Source organism: Schistocerca piceifrons, chromosome 1 (assembly GCF_021461385.2).
Source record: "Schistocerca piceifrons isolate TAMUIC-IGC-003096 chromosome 1, iqSchPice1.1, whole genome shotgun sequence".
Lineage (NCBI taxonomy): Eukaryota > Metazoa > Arthropoda > Insecta > Orthoptera > Acrididae > Schistocerca > Schistocerca piceifrons.
In genome coordinates this window covers 928,920,022-928,936,933 of record NC_060138.1, presented here as the reverse complement: position 1 = coordinate 928,936,933, position 16,912 = coordinate 928,920,022, and the positions used below count along the sequence as shown (strand labels likewise).

Below are 16,912 nucleotides of genomic sequence, written 5' to 3'. Positions count from 1 at the left end.
AGTCAAGAAACACGGCATCTACCTGTGAACCCGTGTCTATGGCCCTCTGAGTCTCATGGACGAATAGCATGAGCTGGGTTTCACATGACTGTCTTTTTCTAAACCCATGCTGATTCCTACAGAGTATATTTCTAGTCTCCAGAAAAGTTATTATACTCGAACATAATACATGTTCCAAAATCTACAACTGATCGACGTTAGAGATATGTCTATTGTTCTGCACATCTGTTCAACGTCCCTTCTTGAAAACGGGGATGACCTGTGCCCTTTTCCAATCCTTTGGAATGCTACGCTCTTCTAGAGACCTACGGTACACCGCTGCAAGAAGGGGGGCAAGTTCCTTTGCGTACTCTGTGTAAAATCGAACTAGTATCCCATCAGGTCCAGCGGACTTTTCTCTTTTGAGCAATTTTAATTGTTTCTCTATCCCTCTGTCATCTATTTCAATATCTACCATTTTGTCATCTGTGTGACAATCTAGAGAAGGAACTACAGTGCAGTCTTCCTCTGTGAATCAGCTTTGGAAAAAGACATTTAGTATTTTGGCCTTTGGCATGGACAAACAATATTGTTTGCAGATGACTCAAATGTTCTAATCAGTGACAAATCACCAGATGCACTGAAAGAAAAAGCCGAGCAAACACTAAACAGTGTATGTGAGTGGGCATCCAATAATAAACTAACACTAAATTAAAAAAAAAAACAAATGCTGTTAACTTCTATGTCTGCAAAAAACCACACTATAACAACTTTAAGTTACACGATGAAACTATATAATGTGTAGACTACACAAAATTTCTTGATATGCATGTTGGCAGTCAGTTTAGGTGGGAAGAACATATTAAAATACTTAGTAACAGAACCGCTGCTGTATGCTATGCTCTTAGAATTCTGACTGCAGTGTGTGATACTACATGTGTCAGATCTGTATATTTTTCTTATATCCTCTCTGTTATTACTTATGGAATAATATTTTGGGGGTCAACTGTAAAAAAATTCAAATAGTTTTCAAATTACAGAAAAGAGCAATTCGTATAATAACTAAGAGTGGCAGTAGGGCTCACTGCCTTGAACATTTCCAAATGCTGGAAATCCTAACTATCCCCTGTGAATACATTTTTCAAAGTATTATGTATGTAAAAAAAGAAAAAAAATATTGACTGCTATGTTAAAAATTCTTTAGTATACAGCTATGAAACTAGAAACCAATAAAATCTGCACCTAGAGAGGAAAAATAAAGTTAAAACTCAGCAGAGCTTGTTGTACAATGCCATTAAATTATAAGATAAATTACCCCAAAATATAAAAGATATTGACACAATTGGAAAGTTCAAAACAAAACTAAAAAAATCTTTATTAAATAAAAGTTATTACACAGTAATGGACTATCTGAATTAAAACACATAGTGTAATTAAAGTAGCCTGCATTGTAATACACAAGGAAAAATTTACAATATGAAATCCAGAATTGTTCAGTAGTATAATAAAATTACATAAGGATATAAAACTAACATAAAATACCTTAAAAATGTGTGTAAATATTAGTTTATGTGTATAAATTATAGGTATACTGTATTGTATATGATTTTGCTGACAAAATCCACACAATGTAAATTGTTACATGGATTAATAAAGAAATCAATCAATCGATCCGTCTGTCATCCTCTGTTTCAGTACCATTTTGGTCACAGAGTGTCTGGACATTTTGTTTTGATCCACCTACTGCTTTGACATAAGACCAAAATTTCTTAGGATTTTCTGCCAAATCAGTACATACAACTTTACTTTCGAATTCATTGAACACCTCTCGCATGGCCCTCCTCACATTACATTTCGCTTCGCATACTTTTTGTATGTCCGCAAGGCGTTGGCTATGTTTATGTTTGTTGTGATGTTCCCTATGCTTCTGCAGCAGTTTTCTAACTCGGTTGTTGTACCATGGTGGCTCTTTTCCATCTCTTATGATCTTGCTTGGCACATACTCATCTAATGCATATTGTACATTGGTTTTGAACTTTGTCCACTGATCCTCAACACTATCTGTACTTAAAACAAAACTTTTGTGTTGAGCGGTCAGGTACTCTGAAACCTGCTTTTTGTCACTTTTGTTAAACAGAAAAATCTCCCTACCATTTTTAATATTTCTATTTATGGCTGAAATCATCGATTCAGTAACCGCTTTATGATCGCTGATTCCCTGTTCTGCGTTAACTGTTTCAAATAGTTGGGGTCTATTTGTCACCAGAAGGTCTAATATGTTATCACCATGAGTCGGTTCTCTGTTTAACTGCTCAAGGTAGTTTTCAGATAAAGCAGTTAAAAAATTTCACTGGATTCTTTGTCCCTGCCACCCATTATGAACGCTTGAGTCTCCCAGTCTACATCCGGCAAATTAAAATCTCCACCCAAAACTATAACATGGTGGGGAAATCTACTCGAAATATTTTCCAAATTATACTTCAGGTGCTCAGCCACAACAGCTGCTGAGCCAGGGGGCCTATAGAGACATCCAATTACCATGTCTGAGGCTGCTTTAACTGTGACCTTCACTGAAATTATTTCACATTTTGGATCTCAGTCAATTTCCTTCGATACTATTGCACTTCTTATCACTATAAACATGCCTCCCCCTTCACTGTCCAGCCTGTCTCTGCGATATACATTCCAATCTGAGTTTAGAATTTCATCTCAGGAGGCGTCTTGTTGGGCCTAGGGAGGGAATGCTCTAACCTAAAAACTCCACATGTGCACTCCACATGTACTCTGCTACCCTTGTAGCCGCTTCCTGCATGTAGTGCACGCCTGACCTATTCAGGGGGACTTTACATTTCTCCACCCGATAGAGGAGGTCAAGAAATTTGCACCCCAGATCTCCACAGAATCATCTGAGCCTCTGGTTTAAACCTTCTACTTGGCTCCAAACCAGAGGACTGCAATCGGTTCTGGGAACGATACTACAAACAGTTAGCCCAGATTCCACCCCGCGAGCGAGGCTTTTCACCTTCACCAACTCCGCCAATCGCCTGTACGAACTGAGGATGACCTCTGAACCCAGACGGCAGGAGTCATTGGTGCCAACATGAGCAACAATTAGCAGTCAGGTGCACCCAGTGCCCTCTATCGCTGCCAGCAGGGCCTCCTCCACATCTCGGATGAGACCCCCTGGCAAGCGAACAGAGCAAACACTGGCCTTCTTCCCCGACCTTTCCGCTATTTCCCTAAGAGGCTCCATCACCCGCCTAACGTTGGAGTTCCCAATAACTAATAAACTCCTCCCCCCGTGTGCCTGCTTGGACCTTACAAATTACAGTGAGGGAAAAAAACATGGGGATAGGGAAATATAAGATTAATAAAAAATGTTACTAAACTCATAGTACGTTAAAATAAATAAGTTCAAAAATATAAAATAAAGAACAAGTTTAATAATATGGACTGTTCAAAATAAGAAACCCACAGATCAGGAAATAAAGCACAAGTCCTGTAATGGAAGCTACACCTGTAGTGAAATTGATATGGAGAGGAGAGACTGCTTTTTATGAAACTGTAGAAGATAGAAGGACCGATATGAAACCTGTCAAGAGAAATAACATATCCCATCAGTAATCATTCCTTTAGGAGATTTTGAAGTAATGCAACAATTTAATTATGAAGTGACCTATTCTAATCATTTGATCCACTAGGAAATCTACATGAACAACATTCAAGTAAGTGAATCATGGTAACAATCAGCTATTGTTTACATGAAAAGAGACCAAAGTCCTTTAGTAAGAGTAAAGATAAATATTATCATATGGTAGATGAAACAAGGCAGAAAAAATTATTATTGGTAAAGAAATAATTAATACATTATAAAACAGTGTATAAGGAAACAAAACGTTTTCTGGATGACTGAATCAAAGTGTCTTCTAGAACCTATTCAATTACTTGAGATTTTTGAGAAATGGAGTGAATAGCTGGTAATTTGTAGGCACTAATTCATTAAATTATTTGTGTACAATGGGCTGTAAAGGAGAAGCCCATTGCATTACAAATTGCTGTGAATTCATTTTGTTAGGCAAGGGATGTGTTCGTTGACAGAGCTTTATTCAAGCAGCTCTGAGACTTTCAATTTCCTTAGAGCTGGTACTCTTCATTCAGAGGCAGAGAGACATGCTATCTTCTACTTTGTAAACACATTCACTCGAGTAGGGAAACAGCTACCCACCACAATACTGCTATATTTCAGTGCAAGAAAAGTCACAATCATTTAAAATTCTGGAAATATGTAGAGTGAATGAACAAAATATAAGAGATTGTGAATCAGAAGCTCACTTTGTTTGGGGGGGGGGGGATTTTCTGTAACGTGTATTGCTGTTGTTCAGTCAAGGTGTTCAGTGCTGTGCACAATGTGTACTTCATTGTATCTTACATGTTTCTCTATAATGCACTGCATTCCATAAATCATGTTTATTCTTACTGTAGCACACATGTAGCAACTAGAGTGAAATTATGACAAGAAACTGGTGGAATACAATAATAATTATGATCAGAAGAGGGATTATGAACATTCCCAAGAATATCAGTCTTATTAACAACAAACTGAGTGCATGAGTCTAGAGTGCACTGTCACTAAAGTCCACAGATGAGATTAAAACCTGACAACAAAATGGTCCAAAACAACAGGAAGAACTGTGAAGTGGATAGTGACATGATATGTTTTGGAATGGTTGTAAGAAGCATCATAACAGACGAAAAGAATAAACAGTATAACAGAGCATGGAAAGATGATATCACGAGAAAACAGGATTGGAATGCGATTGTCTGACAGAGATGGAGGATACAAATTTTGAGAAAAGGTCTGACACCAAATAGGCCAATATAGATGGCAATTGAACTTCATATACTGAAGTCAATTACTTGGTTACAACTTTCAGCCTGTTGATAGTGTAACAGACACATATTTTCATGATGACAGTAATGTGTGTTCTGGTGTGCATGAAAAAAAGAAGTCTGACAGCAGCAGAATTAATGAAAGTGTGATTTGCAGATAATTTTAATACTACTTAAATTCTTGTGTATGAAGCATGTATTGGTGTTCTATCTTTGTATCAAGGATGGGGAGTTAAGGAATGCTGGTGCAAAAGACTCTATAGAATAGCCGGAAAAAGAGGATTTGACTTTGAAGCAGCACATCGGAAGTCTTATGTGGAAATTCAAAACTTTTACTGCCATACTTGTGAAACAGAAATATGTACAGTATGGATTTTTATTTGAAGGCATGGTTGGGGTGCATTCAGTATCTGTACAATGGAGAGAAATTGTGGAAGAAGAGGAGGAGTAAATTAATCTTGAAGAAATAGATGATGCAGGAATGTTTTCAGAAATGGATGAAGCATGATCTGAGCTATATAACTTTTACCATCATATTATTAAAGGAGGCAGGTTTGAAGAAATATGAAAACTTTCAGATAATTTGTCAGACAGGGCCTGGTTGGAAACTGCTGACCAGAATAATAAACAAAAGAGAAGGAATTATGACACATATCACGAACATCAGTTAGGTCCAGGTCTGGGAAGGGGGGGGGGGGGAGGGGGGGCCCCAGCAGTACTTGATATTGGACATTCTCCTCTAGCAGTACTTTTCCTAAGCAATAGTAACCAATACCAGAAATATTTTTTGAATTTTTGACAGTTCAATATTATCTCAGCTGTTTTTCTGAAAAATAATTTTATACACAATATGTTATATTTCAATCTAAAATTTATTAATAGGAAATATTATTTTGGATGTTATAATCAATAAATTCAAGTTCTGGATATACAGTTAATTTTTTTTAATTAGAAACAGTTGAAATTATGAATTACTTGGCATACTTAAAATTTCTATTATTAATTATGCAATTTAGTATGTTTATTATGTTTATTTCTGGGTTCGTTTATGAAATAAAAATCAGAACTGATAGAAATTCATTTGTCAAGAAAAATTGTAAACCCTTTGGAGTATTGTTTTTTCCACAGAGTGAAGGAGTAGAAAGCATGCCTCAGATGTGATCAGATGTATTTTTGTATTTTGGGTGAACAATGTAATTTTGACTTTTTATTTTGTGAAAATTCGAAAGGCTGTGTGATATACTAGAATGTGACAAAATAAATTAATGTAAAAACAATAATTCTGCAACAACAGTCTTCAAAATTATTTAGACCAATTCAACCATAAGAACCTAAGATGTGAGAATTTTAGCTTCAAGAATCAGACCCCTACACAAGTAGAACTGTGTATTCTTACTCCTCTCTCATCTTCAGAAAAGACTTTGCTCATTGAGGACAATAACTGCAAGAAGGAAAGGGGGGGGGGGGGGAGGAGGTTACATACTTGTTCAATTATATTCTCTCACATTACTTATGTAAACAAGGTAGATAAAATGACCATTTGTACAGAAATGGTCTCACTTATTTGGTGTACATTACAATTTCTGCAATATTAGAGAAGCCTGTTTCATTTTATCTAGCAGACAGTGAGAAAACAGATGTAATCAAATTGAGAAATCACATCAGTCCTGGGTTCTACTTGTATTAACAGCTTTTTCAATATAAGGCAATGACATTTTAATTTTTCATGTACCAAAATGTTTGATGAATTTTCATGAGGTAATAGATTCTTTCACAGAAAGGAAAGCATTCCATGTAAATCTGTAGCAAGTTTAGAGAGAAAAAATTGCTGGGACCTAAGAGTTGAAGAAATGTGCACTGTATTGCTTGTCTCTTGTCTTAACTGCTTTATGTTTCCTATATTTAATTTTATGTCACGCAAAAGAGAACATTATTAGCTAATAGGCAATAAAGAGCGCAAATTTTCTGAAGCGTTCTTATTCTCCCAGTCACAAATAATCCCACCTAATATTAATTGTGAGGCTTTTTTTTAAGGAAGGTAGGATTTCAAACCAACCAAATGGGAGCAGGTGAGACTCCACAGGGTATTTTAATTTACACTGTCCTGAATATGGGTTTGATACTTCCATTACAAAATATACATTCCATAGAGCAAAATACAGTGACATACAATAGAATAATGCTGTGTAAAGAGGCATGACACAGTACTTTGGCACACTTGAGACCAAATAAAATGTGTTACATTTCCTCAGACATATATGTTTTATATATAAATAACTCTTCAGAACAATGTACACTACAAAATGAAGATAATTTTGAAAAATTGAGTTTTTAAAAATTTTTATGTTCTACCTCCAACTCTTCATGGGATGGGACTGGAGGATTGGAAGGGCGTGTGTGAGTTGTGGGTGGGGCGGGTGGGGGGTGGGGGGGGGTAGGGGATGTGCCACTATTAGGTTTTTGCCCCAGTTCAGAAATATCATTGGTTGAGGGTTGACATTAGTTCATTTTCAGGATTGGTAAATGTATCCAAAAAGTAATCCTGACATTGTGCTGAGCAATGAAATGTAGAATGAAGAAAAATCAAAATACCTTTTTAATTTTTATGGATGTGGGAAAGGTTTCAGTAATGTAAGTTAGCATAAAATGTTCTTAATATTTAAAATACTGTGACTAAATTATGGAGATAAGCAAAAACAAAGTGGCATTAATAAAAGTGGAATGCAAGAAAGGTAAGTGTAGTATAACTATATGGCAAGGTAGCATCTTGTTGCCACTGTTGAGCTTTTATGCTGATTGTCTTGTACATAAAAGGAGCAACGAAGAAAGCAAAAGAAAACTTCAAAAGAGTGATCAAAATGCAAAGGGGACAGATTACTATGCTCAGATGTGCAAACAACGTAACTCTTCTGGGTAAATGTAAGGAACAGTTAATAAGGTGTGGATAACATACTTCATACAGAATATGGGTGGTGATAAACCAGCCAATGGCAATAAATAGTAGCAGAAAGGAGAATTCTGACTTACTTTACATCAATATGTTGAGCAATACAGCTAGTAGTGATAAAAGTCTCACATCTATGGAACAAGATTATAAACAATGGGCAGAGCAATAATGATATCAAATCTAGATAAGCGCACACAATGAAAGCTTTCTTCAGTAAAATAGTACTGCTGGTACCTGAAATTAATGTGGAAATGAAGAAGAACTTCCTGGAAGTATACTTCTGGAGTTAACACTTTGAAGACTGGCCACTTGAAAGAATACTGGTCCTAGGAAATTGGCCATTTATACCATTATTTGAAGCATTGTTGGTACACACACAATTGGTGTACTTCAAAAGTTACACATACTTAAATGCAACAAGCTTCAAGATTTATTTGTCATATTTACTTTAGTTCTTTGATAGATTACATATCATTTTAACACAAAGTTACAGCCTGAGCATTGATCAGGCTTGGTCTCCAAAGTGTTAAATAGACTATCAAAAATCATGAATACAAGATATTGGAAGCATTTGAAATGTGATACTATCAAAGAATACTAGTAATGAATTGAACACATCAAGTACATAATGAATAAGTATAAAAAGAACTGGTGAGGAAATACACTCCTGGAAATTGAAATAAGAACACCGTGAATTCATTGTCCCAGGAAGGGGAAACTTTATTGACACATTCCTGGGGTCAGATACATCACATGATCACACTGACAGAACCACAGGCACATTGACACAGGCAACAGAGCATGCACAATGTCGGCACTAGTACAGTGTATATCCACCTTTCGCAGCAATGCAGGCTGCTATTCTCCCATGGAGACGATCGTAGAGATGCTGGATGTAGTCCTGTGGAACGGCTTGCCATGCCATTTCCACCTGGCGCCTCAGTTGGACCAGCATTCGTGCTGGACGTGCAGACCGCGTGAGACGATGCTTCATCCAGTCCCAAACATGCTCAATGGGGGACAGATCCGGAGATCTTGCTGGCCAGGGTAGTTGACTTACACCTTCTAGAGCACGTTGGGTGGCACGGGATACATGCGGATGTGCATTGTCCTGTTGGAACAGCAAGTTCCCTTGCCGGTCTAGGAATGGTAGAACGATGGGTTTGATGACGGTTTGGATGTACCGTGCACTATTCAGTGTCCCCTCGACGATCACCAGTGGTGTACGGCCAGTGTAGGAGATCGCTCCCCACACCACGATGCCGGGTGTTGGCCCTGTGTGCCTCGGTCGTATGCAGTCCGGATTGTGGCGCTCACCTGCACGGCACCAAACACGCATATGACCATCATTGGCACCAAGGCAGAAGCGACTCTCATCCCTGAAGACGACACGTCTCCATTCGTCCCTCCATTCACGCCTGTCGCGACACCACTGGAGGCGGGCTGCACAATGTTGGGGCGTGAGCGGAAGACGGCCTAACGGTGTGCGGGACCGTAGCCCAGCTTCATGGAGACGGTTGCGAATGGTCCTCGCCGATACCCCAGGAGCAACAGTGTCCCTAATTTGCTGGGAAGTGGCGGTGCGGTCCCCTACGGCACTGCGTAGGATCCTACGGTCTTGGCGTGCATCCGTGCGTCACTGCGGTCCGGTCCCAGGTTGACGGGCACGTGCACCTTCCGCCAACCACTGGCGACAACATCGCTGTACTGTGGAGACCTCACACCCCACGTGTTGAGCAACTCGGCGGTACGTCCACCCGGCCTCCCGCATGCCCACTATACGCCCTCGCTCAAAGTCCGTCAACTGCACATGCGGTTCACATCCACGCTGTCGCGGCATGCTACCAGTGTTAAAGACTGCGATGGAGCTCCGTATGCCACGGCAAACTGGCTGACACTGACGGCGGTGGTACACAAATGCTGCGCTAGCGCCATTCGACGGCCAACACTGCGGTTCCTGGTGTGTCCGCTGTGCCGTGCGTGTGATCATTGCTTGTACAGCCCTCTCGCAGTGTCCGGAGCAAGTATGGTGGGTCTGACACACCGGTGTCAATGTGTTCTTTTTTCCATTTCCAGGAGTGTATATCTACATCTTTGTTAGTAGAAATTCACGCATACATAAAAAGTTTGATGCACAAAGCATACAGCAACTACTGCCATCATACATTAGTGAAAGATCTTGCCAAAAATCCTACAAAACTCTGGTCATACATAAATCATTAAGCAGGTTCAAGGCTTCTGTTCAGTCATTTGTAAAGCACTTGAGTGTATCAAAAGAAGACACCAAAAAGGAAGCTAAAGTTTTAAACTTCGCATTTAAAAAATCATTCAGACAGGAGGATCATACAGACATACCAATAACATCATTTGATTGCTGCACAAACTCCCATATCGATGACAGAGAAAAAGCAATCCTGATATTGAAAAATGTCTGACAGGGATGAAAATATGTGAGTTATCAAATACAGATGAAAGCTCAAGTCAGTTTTAATATTGAGTGCTCCTCAGCAAAGTCGAAGTCACCCAGAACCTTGGGTCAGGGAAGACTTACAGGAAGGGGTGAGAACGAGAAACTAATTGTTGGGGGCTGCACTGGACAAGATTTGGAAACCTGAGAGCTTAAAGGTGGAAGACAGGGTAATATGCAAGACTGAGATTACCATTAAAACATCATGCATGAGTCAGTAAAAGTGAAAGGATAAGTACATTGTATGTAACAGAGGTGGGAGAGTGGACAGATGAGTTGGGCAAGACAATGAATGGTGTAGGAAACTAAAACAGACTGGAGGAAAGAGTAGTTACTGTGAAGAAATGCTGCGATGGAAGGACTTTTCCAAAATTTTTCCCAGCTTTTCTTCAATTTTTCCATCTTTTTACACCCTCTACCTCTCTTTTTTACCACTCCAACCATTTCTAACACTCTAAACTGTTGTCTCTTGCCATGTTGAATCCCATCTCATATTACAATTATTTTTGGAAAAATGTTTTTGCACTATCAAAACTAAGTCCAACATTCTGTTTTTTGAAATCTACTTGCCCCTTGGAGCTACCCCCAAAGGCCTAACATGGAAAGTCCCTGTTTCTGGGTGTAATCCTACTCTGTACCAGCCTCTTTTACAGTTTCAAATACAGCAATCTCTTGCACTTACCCAACTAATCTCACCTGCCAGTTTTGACTCCAACAGACTTTTTCCTTCTACAAAATCCTGCAGTTATCTGCCTCTCTTGTTTTCTTAGACGATATCATCGACCAAGCCAATTTCAGACTACAACAGCATGCCTGACTTCACCTCAAAAAGCTATCCCACTTTCCCCTAAACTATGTCAACAGTGGTGTTTCCCTTCCTGTCTCTCACAATAGCCACTCTATAAACCACCACTCCTCTCCTACAACTTTAACTTGGCCAACTTTCTTAACATCCCACAGCCTTCACCACTGCCTCCCAGACCAGTAATAACTCTTAATCACAAGAAACAGTACCAAAAGTACAGGTTCTCAACAATAGAGGAGTCACACAGGCTCTACCAATTAATCTTCCCAGCTACAGTTATTGCCATATGAAAACACCCGTGACTCTCATTATCCATGGTTTTAGTTGTCAGAAAATGCTTCCTAGATTTTCACTGTCCACTGCAGTTATAAATTGTAGAACACGGGCAGTAATGTTAGAAGTTTATGCATTGCAGGGAGTTTGTCAACTGAAATATTGTTCCCCTTGAATTACTTTGAGACGTTATTCTCCGATCACTCACATTTTTAAACATTTTGGTAACAGAAGGGAAATTTGTAACAAATGAAACTGATAATTCATCTTTGTGTTGTACAGAGTATAAATATAATAGATATAATCTTTGGCACACCTTGATCTTGCACTTTGAATCACTGAATGGTGCAAATACAAGCATTAATGCCATTCCACTCTTTACTTCCACCCGATGCATTATGATGTTTTCTTCAAGAGTATCGTCATGATTCCAGTTGACAGACATGTCCAAATTTCCAGATAAAGTACTATCTCCCTCTTGTGATTCACTTGTTTCAAAGTATATATGAATGGGTGATGGTAGCTCAGCTGAAATAATGATGTTGTTTTCAGCAGCTATTGAGACAAGAATAACTCCTGTCTTTATCTGATATCCTGAGGTTTGCCACCAGAACTGATTCTTAAATACAATTCCAACCTGAAAGAAGTGAGAAACAGAGTATGAAGTAGTATTTAAATAGTGAAATGACTTAAGAATGGGAAGTGTTAAATATACTGAAAAAATTACTGTAACTCCTTGTTAATGCAGCACTATTCCAGATCTAATAAAAACCAAAATTTTTGTCTCATTTCATGTGCCTTATATTCTCTTGAAAAGGCAGAAAAGTAGACCAAATTATTTGTAGATTTTGTTAATTATACTTTAAAACACTTAACTTACACCATATTTCAGTTACCCACTAAACTTCAAGATCCAAGAAATTTGGAGCATTTTAAGCAGTAAGAGTAAGTTACTGGATTACATACACGAGTCTCTCACTAATCTGACCCTCAGAAGTCCGGCCTCTCAGTAATCCAGTGCAAATCCAAAAACACATGCACAATGGATTATTGTGCACAACAATGCTTAGTTAAGCAGTGCTTTATATACTGTATTTGAAATTGTAGCTTTATTTACAATTCTGAATCATGTCTTCTAAAAGGACACATGTTACACTAGACCTCAAGCAGAAACTCAAAATTTTAGACAAGTTAAATTGAGGTTCTTCGCAGAAAGCCATTGCTGCTGAGTTCAGTGTTGGTGGGCAACTATTTATGACATCAAAAGGAAAGAAGATGTTATTCAACAGTACTCAACACAAATGGATAGTGAGTTGGGAAAGTGGAAGATTATGCAAATGAGTGAGAATGAAGAACTGGATGTAGCTGTTTATACATATTTCATTCAACAACACAGTAAAGGAATTCCAGTCAGCAGCCTGATTATAAAGGAAAAAGCAGCTGCATTTAACTAACAGCTTGGTGATAGTAACGTGTTTGCAGCGAGTAAAGGTTGGCTATCAAAACGAAAAAATTGACATGGCATTCGGCAGCTGACAGTCACTGGGGAAAGTTGCTTAGCTAATCATAAGGATGCTGATGAGTTTGTAAGCAAGATACAGAAGATAATAGAGGAAGATGATTTAACCACTGATGCCTTGTTTATTGATGATGAAACAGGACTCTTTTACAAGATGCTTCCTTCAAAAACACTGGCTGCCAAAAACGAGAAGGAAGCTCGTGGTTAAAAGCAACAGAAACAGAGCACAGCATTAATAGTGTGTTGCAATGCAAATGAGAATCATAAACTACCACTTACGGTGATTGGAAAATCCCAACATCTACATTGTTTTCAACACACTGACATAAATACTCTACCAGTGCAGTATTGTGATCAGAAGGAAGCATGGATCGACAGACAAAAATTCTTTCGGTGGTTCCATGAAACGTTTTTGCCAGCAGTGAGAAAAGAGCTAAAGAAGAAAAAGCTTCCACTGAAAGCTATCCTTATAATTGACAATGCTCCTAGTGATCCTTCAGATGTTTCTCTAAAGTCCATTGGTATACAAGCACTCTTTCTCCCACCTGATGTGACAGCCCTAATTCAGCCCATTGACCAGGAAATTTTGGAATCAATTAAATGTCATTATTGACATTCACTTCTTGTTTTCTATCTGAATGAAAATGAAAACAACTCTATCAAGACTATGCTGAAGGTATGGAAAGCAATTAACATACTGAGGAGGAAGTTCAGGTCGGTGACACCAAACAACACTCCCATTTTGCAGTAGTTCATTTATTCACCTCTTTACACAAGCAAGGCTTACAAAGAACTGGTGATGGCAGAAGAGAGCAAAGATGATTTCAGCTTAGTTCAAAGACGATACTCAGATCGATGGTTGTGTCGACCTCATCGGCACCACATAGTCCCCCCCCCCCTCCCCCGCAGTACAGAGTACTCTTGAGAGGCCAGGGGGAGGGGGGGGTTGACTATGGCGTCGGCAGGGGTGGCCTGCGGGAGCCAGACCACAGTCAGCTCGACAGTGTCGTCGGGGAGTTGTGTTGGTAGATGTTGTGAAGGAAGGTTCGGCCACTGAACCTGGAAGTCATTGAAGCATGCTGGGCATTGTACTGGGCATGCTGGTTGTGCGGCGACAGGGAGGCCGGCGGTTTGCGGGTGGAATTGAGCGTTGACGACAATGTCTCTGGAGGGTGTGGTGAACACATGAAGCATGTCCAGGTTGACGTCAGGCGAGAGGGAAACACATTTCACTGGATGGCAGGGAGTGGCGGAGGTTGTGTTGTCATGAGCACTGGATGAAGGGAAACACATGACGATCAGTGTGTCATCGCATAGTATTATGGAGATGTCGTGGATTATGTCTAGGAATACAGGCACAATCACCTCAAGTGAGGGTGCGTTCAAGATGGGGGGGGGGAGTGAGAAACCTCCAGAGGGCGAGGCTGGTGACGGGGGAGAGCTCGAAGGGACCGGCGAAGGGCCCAGCGGCGAGGGCGTGATCGTAGGTGATCTCGACGTGGGGAACATGTGATCACTCAACGGAGTGTGTGAGACCGGAGTAGAAGGTGAGGTCGGAGAAGAGCTCGAGGATTGGAGCTGGAAGTCACTCAACCGAGTGTGTAAGTCCGAAGTGGAGGGAGCAGTCAGAGCGTCGGAGCCATGACAGTGAGTGGCATGGTCGTGGCCTAAAGGGGGGTAGAAATGAGCTCAAATGAGCAGGGTTAAGTCTGTTGAGAGAGACTGTAACACCCGAATCTTTTATCTGGATGTCATAGGTGTTGGCTGAGCATCAGAGAACTCAGTACGGGCCTGTATATGGAGGTTGGATGGGAGCACGGACAGTGTCATCTCGGAACATGATGAATTCGCAATTGTCCAGAGATTTCAGGACATGAACATTAGGGCAGGAGTGGCTGGCAGGTAGAGGGATATGGAGGTTGGTGAAGTGGCGTCTGACACAGTCCATGAAGGAAGGTAAGTCAGACTGAGGGAGAGAAGTGGAAGGGCTCACAAGTTCACCAGGGAGAACAATGTTCTGGCCGTATATGAACTTGGCTATTGTGCCTTTGAGGTCTTCCTTATAGAGTGCACGAATGCCAAGTAGCACAAGGGTAAGCGCCTCCATCCATAGAGAGTCGTGGCATTGAAGAGCTGCCCTGAAAGTGCGGTGCCAGTGCTCAACTGGCCAGTTACTTTGTGGGTGTTATGCTGTGGTATGGATGCGTCGGATGCCACAAATATTACAAATCTCATTGAACAGGGCCAACTCAAATTGCCTGCCCTGGTCAGTCGTGATGATAGCTGGACATCCGAAAAGCGATACCCATGACTTGACGAAAGCTCGATCAACAGTTTCTGCCATAATGTTGGGGAGGGGAACAGCCTCGACCCAGAGAGTTGTTCAGTCGATAGGTGAGAGAACGTAACGAAAGCCGTTAGAGGGGGGGAGAGGGCCGACAATGTCAATATGAATATGCTGGAAACGTCCAGGAGGGATTGAAAAGGTGCCGAGGGGGGGTGAAGTGTGCTTGTGTACTTTGCAGCATTGGCATGCGATGCAGGAGTGTGCCCGTTGCTGGCAGCCCTTGTTGACATTTCTCCACACAAAGTGCTCCGCTACAAGGTGGGCGGACGCACAGACTCCGGGGTGGGCTAAATTATGCAGTGCATTGACGACAGCTCGACAGAGCGTGGTTGGGATGAGGGGGTGTAACGTACCCATACTCACGTTGCACCAGATCTCACCAGACATGCCAGGGAAGGTGGTGCGGATGAAGTGTAGTGAAGAGGTAGAGTGTGAAATCAGGTTTTGTGTGTCCTCGTTGGCAGGTTGGAGGTTAGGCAGTTCAGAGAGTTCTAACAGCGAATGAACGGTGTTGACTCATGAAAGGAAATCAGCAACAATATTGTCAGCACCCTGTATGTGTCTGACATCAGTGGTGAGCTGAGATATGAAGTCCATGTATCTGAAGCGGCGAGGAGGCGGGTCAGCTGCTGTGATTGTAATGGCTGCAGCCAAGGGTTTGTGGTCTGTTAAAATATAGAAAGCGCATCCCTCAACATCAGTCTTAAAATGCTTGATCACTTAATAGACCATGAGAAACTCCCTGTCAAACGTGGAATATTTCCATTGTGCATTGGTGAGCTCGCACGAGAAAAACAGCAGAGGCGAAGTTTGGCCATCAAATGTCTGGCTAAGGACAGCGCCGATGGCAGTACTGCTGGCGTCTGTGGTGATGAAAAGCTGCGCATTGGGATGAGGATGTGCGATGGTGCAAGCCTCGGCAAGAAGATTTTTGAGGGCGATGAAAGAGTCAGTCATAGCAGGGGTCCATAGAATGGGCTGAGATCCAGAAGTGTTGGTGCCTGCCAAGGCATCCGGCAGTGGAGCCTGAATCTCCACAGCCCGAGGTAGATGTCAGCAATAATAATTTACTGTCCCCAGAAAGTGCCGGAACTCTTTGAATGATGAAGGTCTGAGTAGGTTTAGTGTTCTTTGTGCTTTCTCAGGGGCCGGTAAAAAGCCATCAGCAGAGACCCGGAAACCAAGAAAAGAGACAGCAGGTTGATGTAGCTGCAATTTTTCCTGAATGGTCTCGATGCCTGCTTTGAGAGTGTTCATAACAGTTTGCACATGTTGAATGTTGTCCTCGATGGAGGATCTGAACACAAGAATGTCATCAAGATATGCAAAGCAGAATTTTAGTTCGAATAGCACTTCATTGATGAAGTGTTGCCAGGTCTGGGTTGTGTTTTTCAGACCAAAGGGCATGAATCGAAACTGAAATAACCCAATCAGGTTGGTGATTGCTGTCTTCTTGATGTCTTCAGGTGCCATGGGGATCTGGTGGTAGGCCCATTTGCAATCAATGACAGAGAACGTGGTCGCACCTGCGAGGGAACTGGTAAAGTTGGCAATGTTGGGTATGGGGTAGGTGTCCATAATTGTTTGTGCGTTTAGTCAATGGTAATCTCCGCACATGCACCAGGACCCATCTTTCTTGTGTGTCATATGTATGGGCGTGGACGAGCTGCTGGCTGAGGGTTCGA

General features: G+C 41.0%; 1 protein-coding gene across 1 annotated transcript in view; it reads right to left on the bottom strand.

Annotated features, from left to right (window-relative positions):
• Window positions 1-16,912, bottom strand: part of LOC124802626 (polycystic kidney disease protein 1-like 2) — an 83,031-nt gene that overhangs the window by 28,021 nt on the left and 38,098 nt on the right. Inside the window, exon 3 of the mRNA XM_047263520.1 lies at window positions 11,678-11,998. Coding sequence (XP_047119476.1) covers window positions 11,678-11,806 — 129 coding nt within the window. The 5' untranslated portion in view covers window positions 11,807-11,998. The remainder of the gene's footprint in view (window positions 1-11,677; window positions 11,999-16,912) is intronic.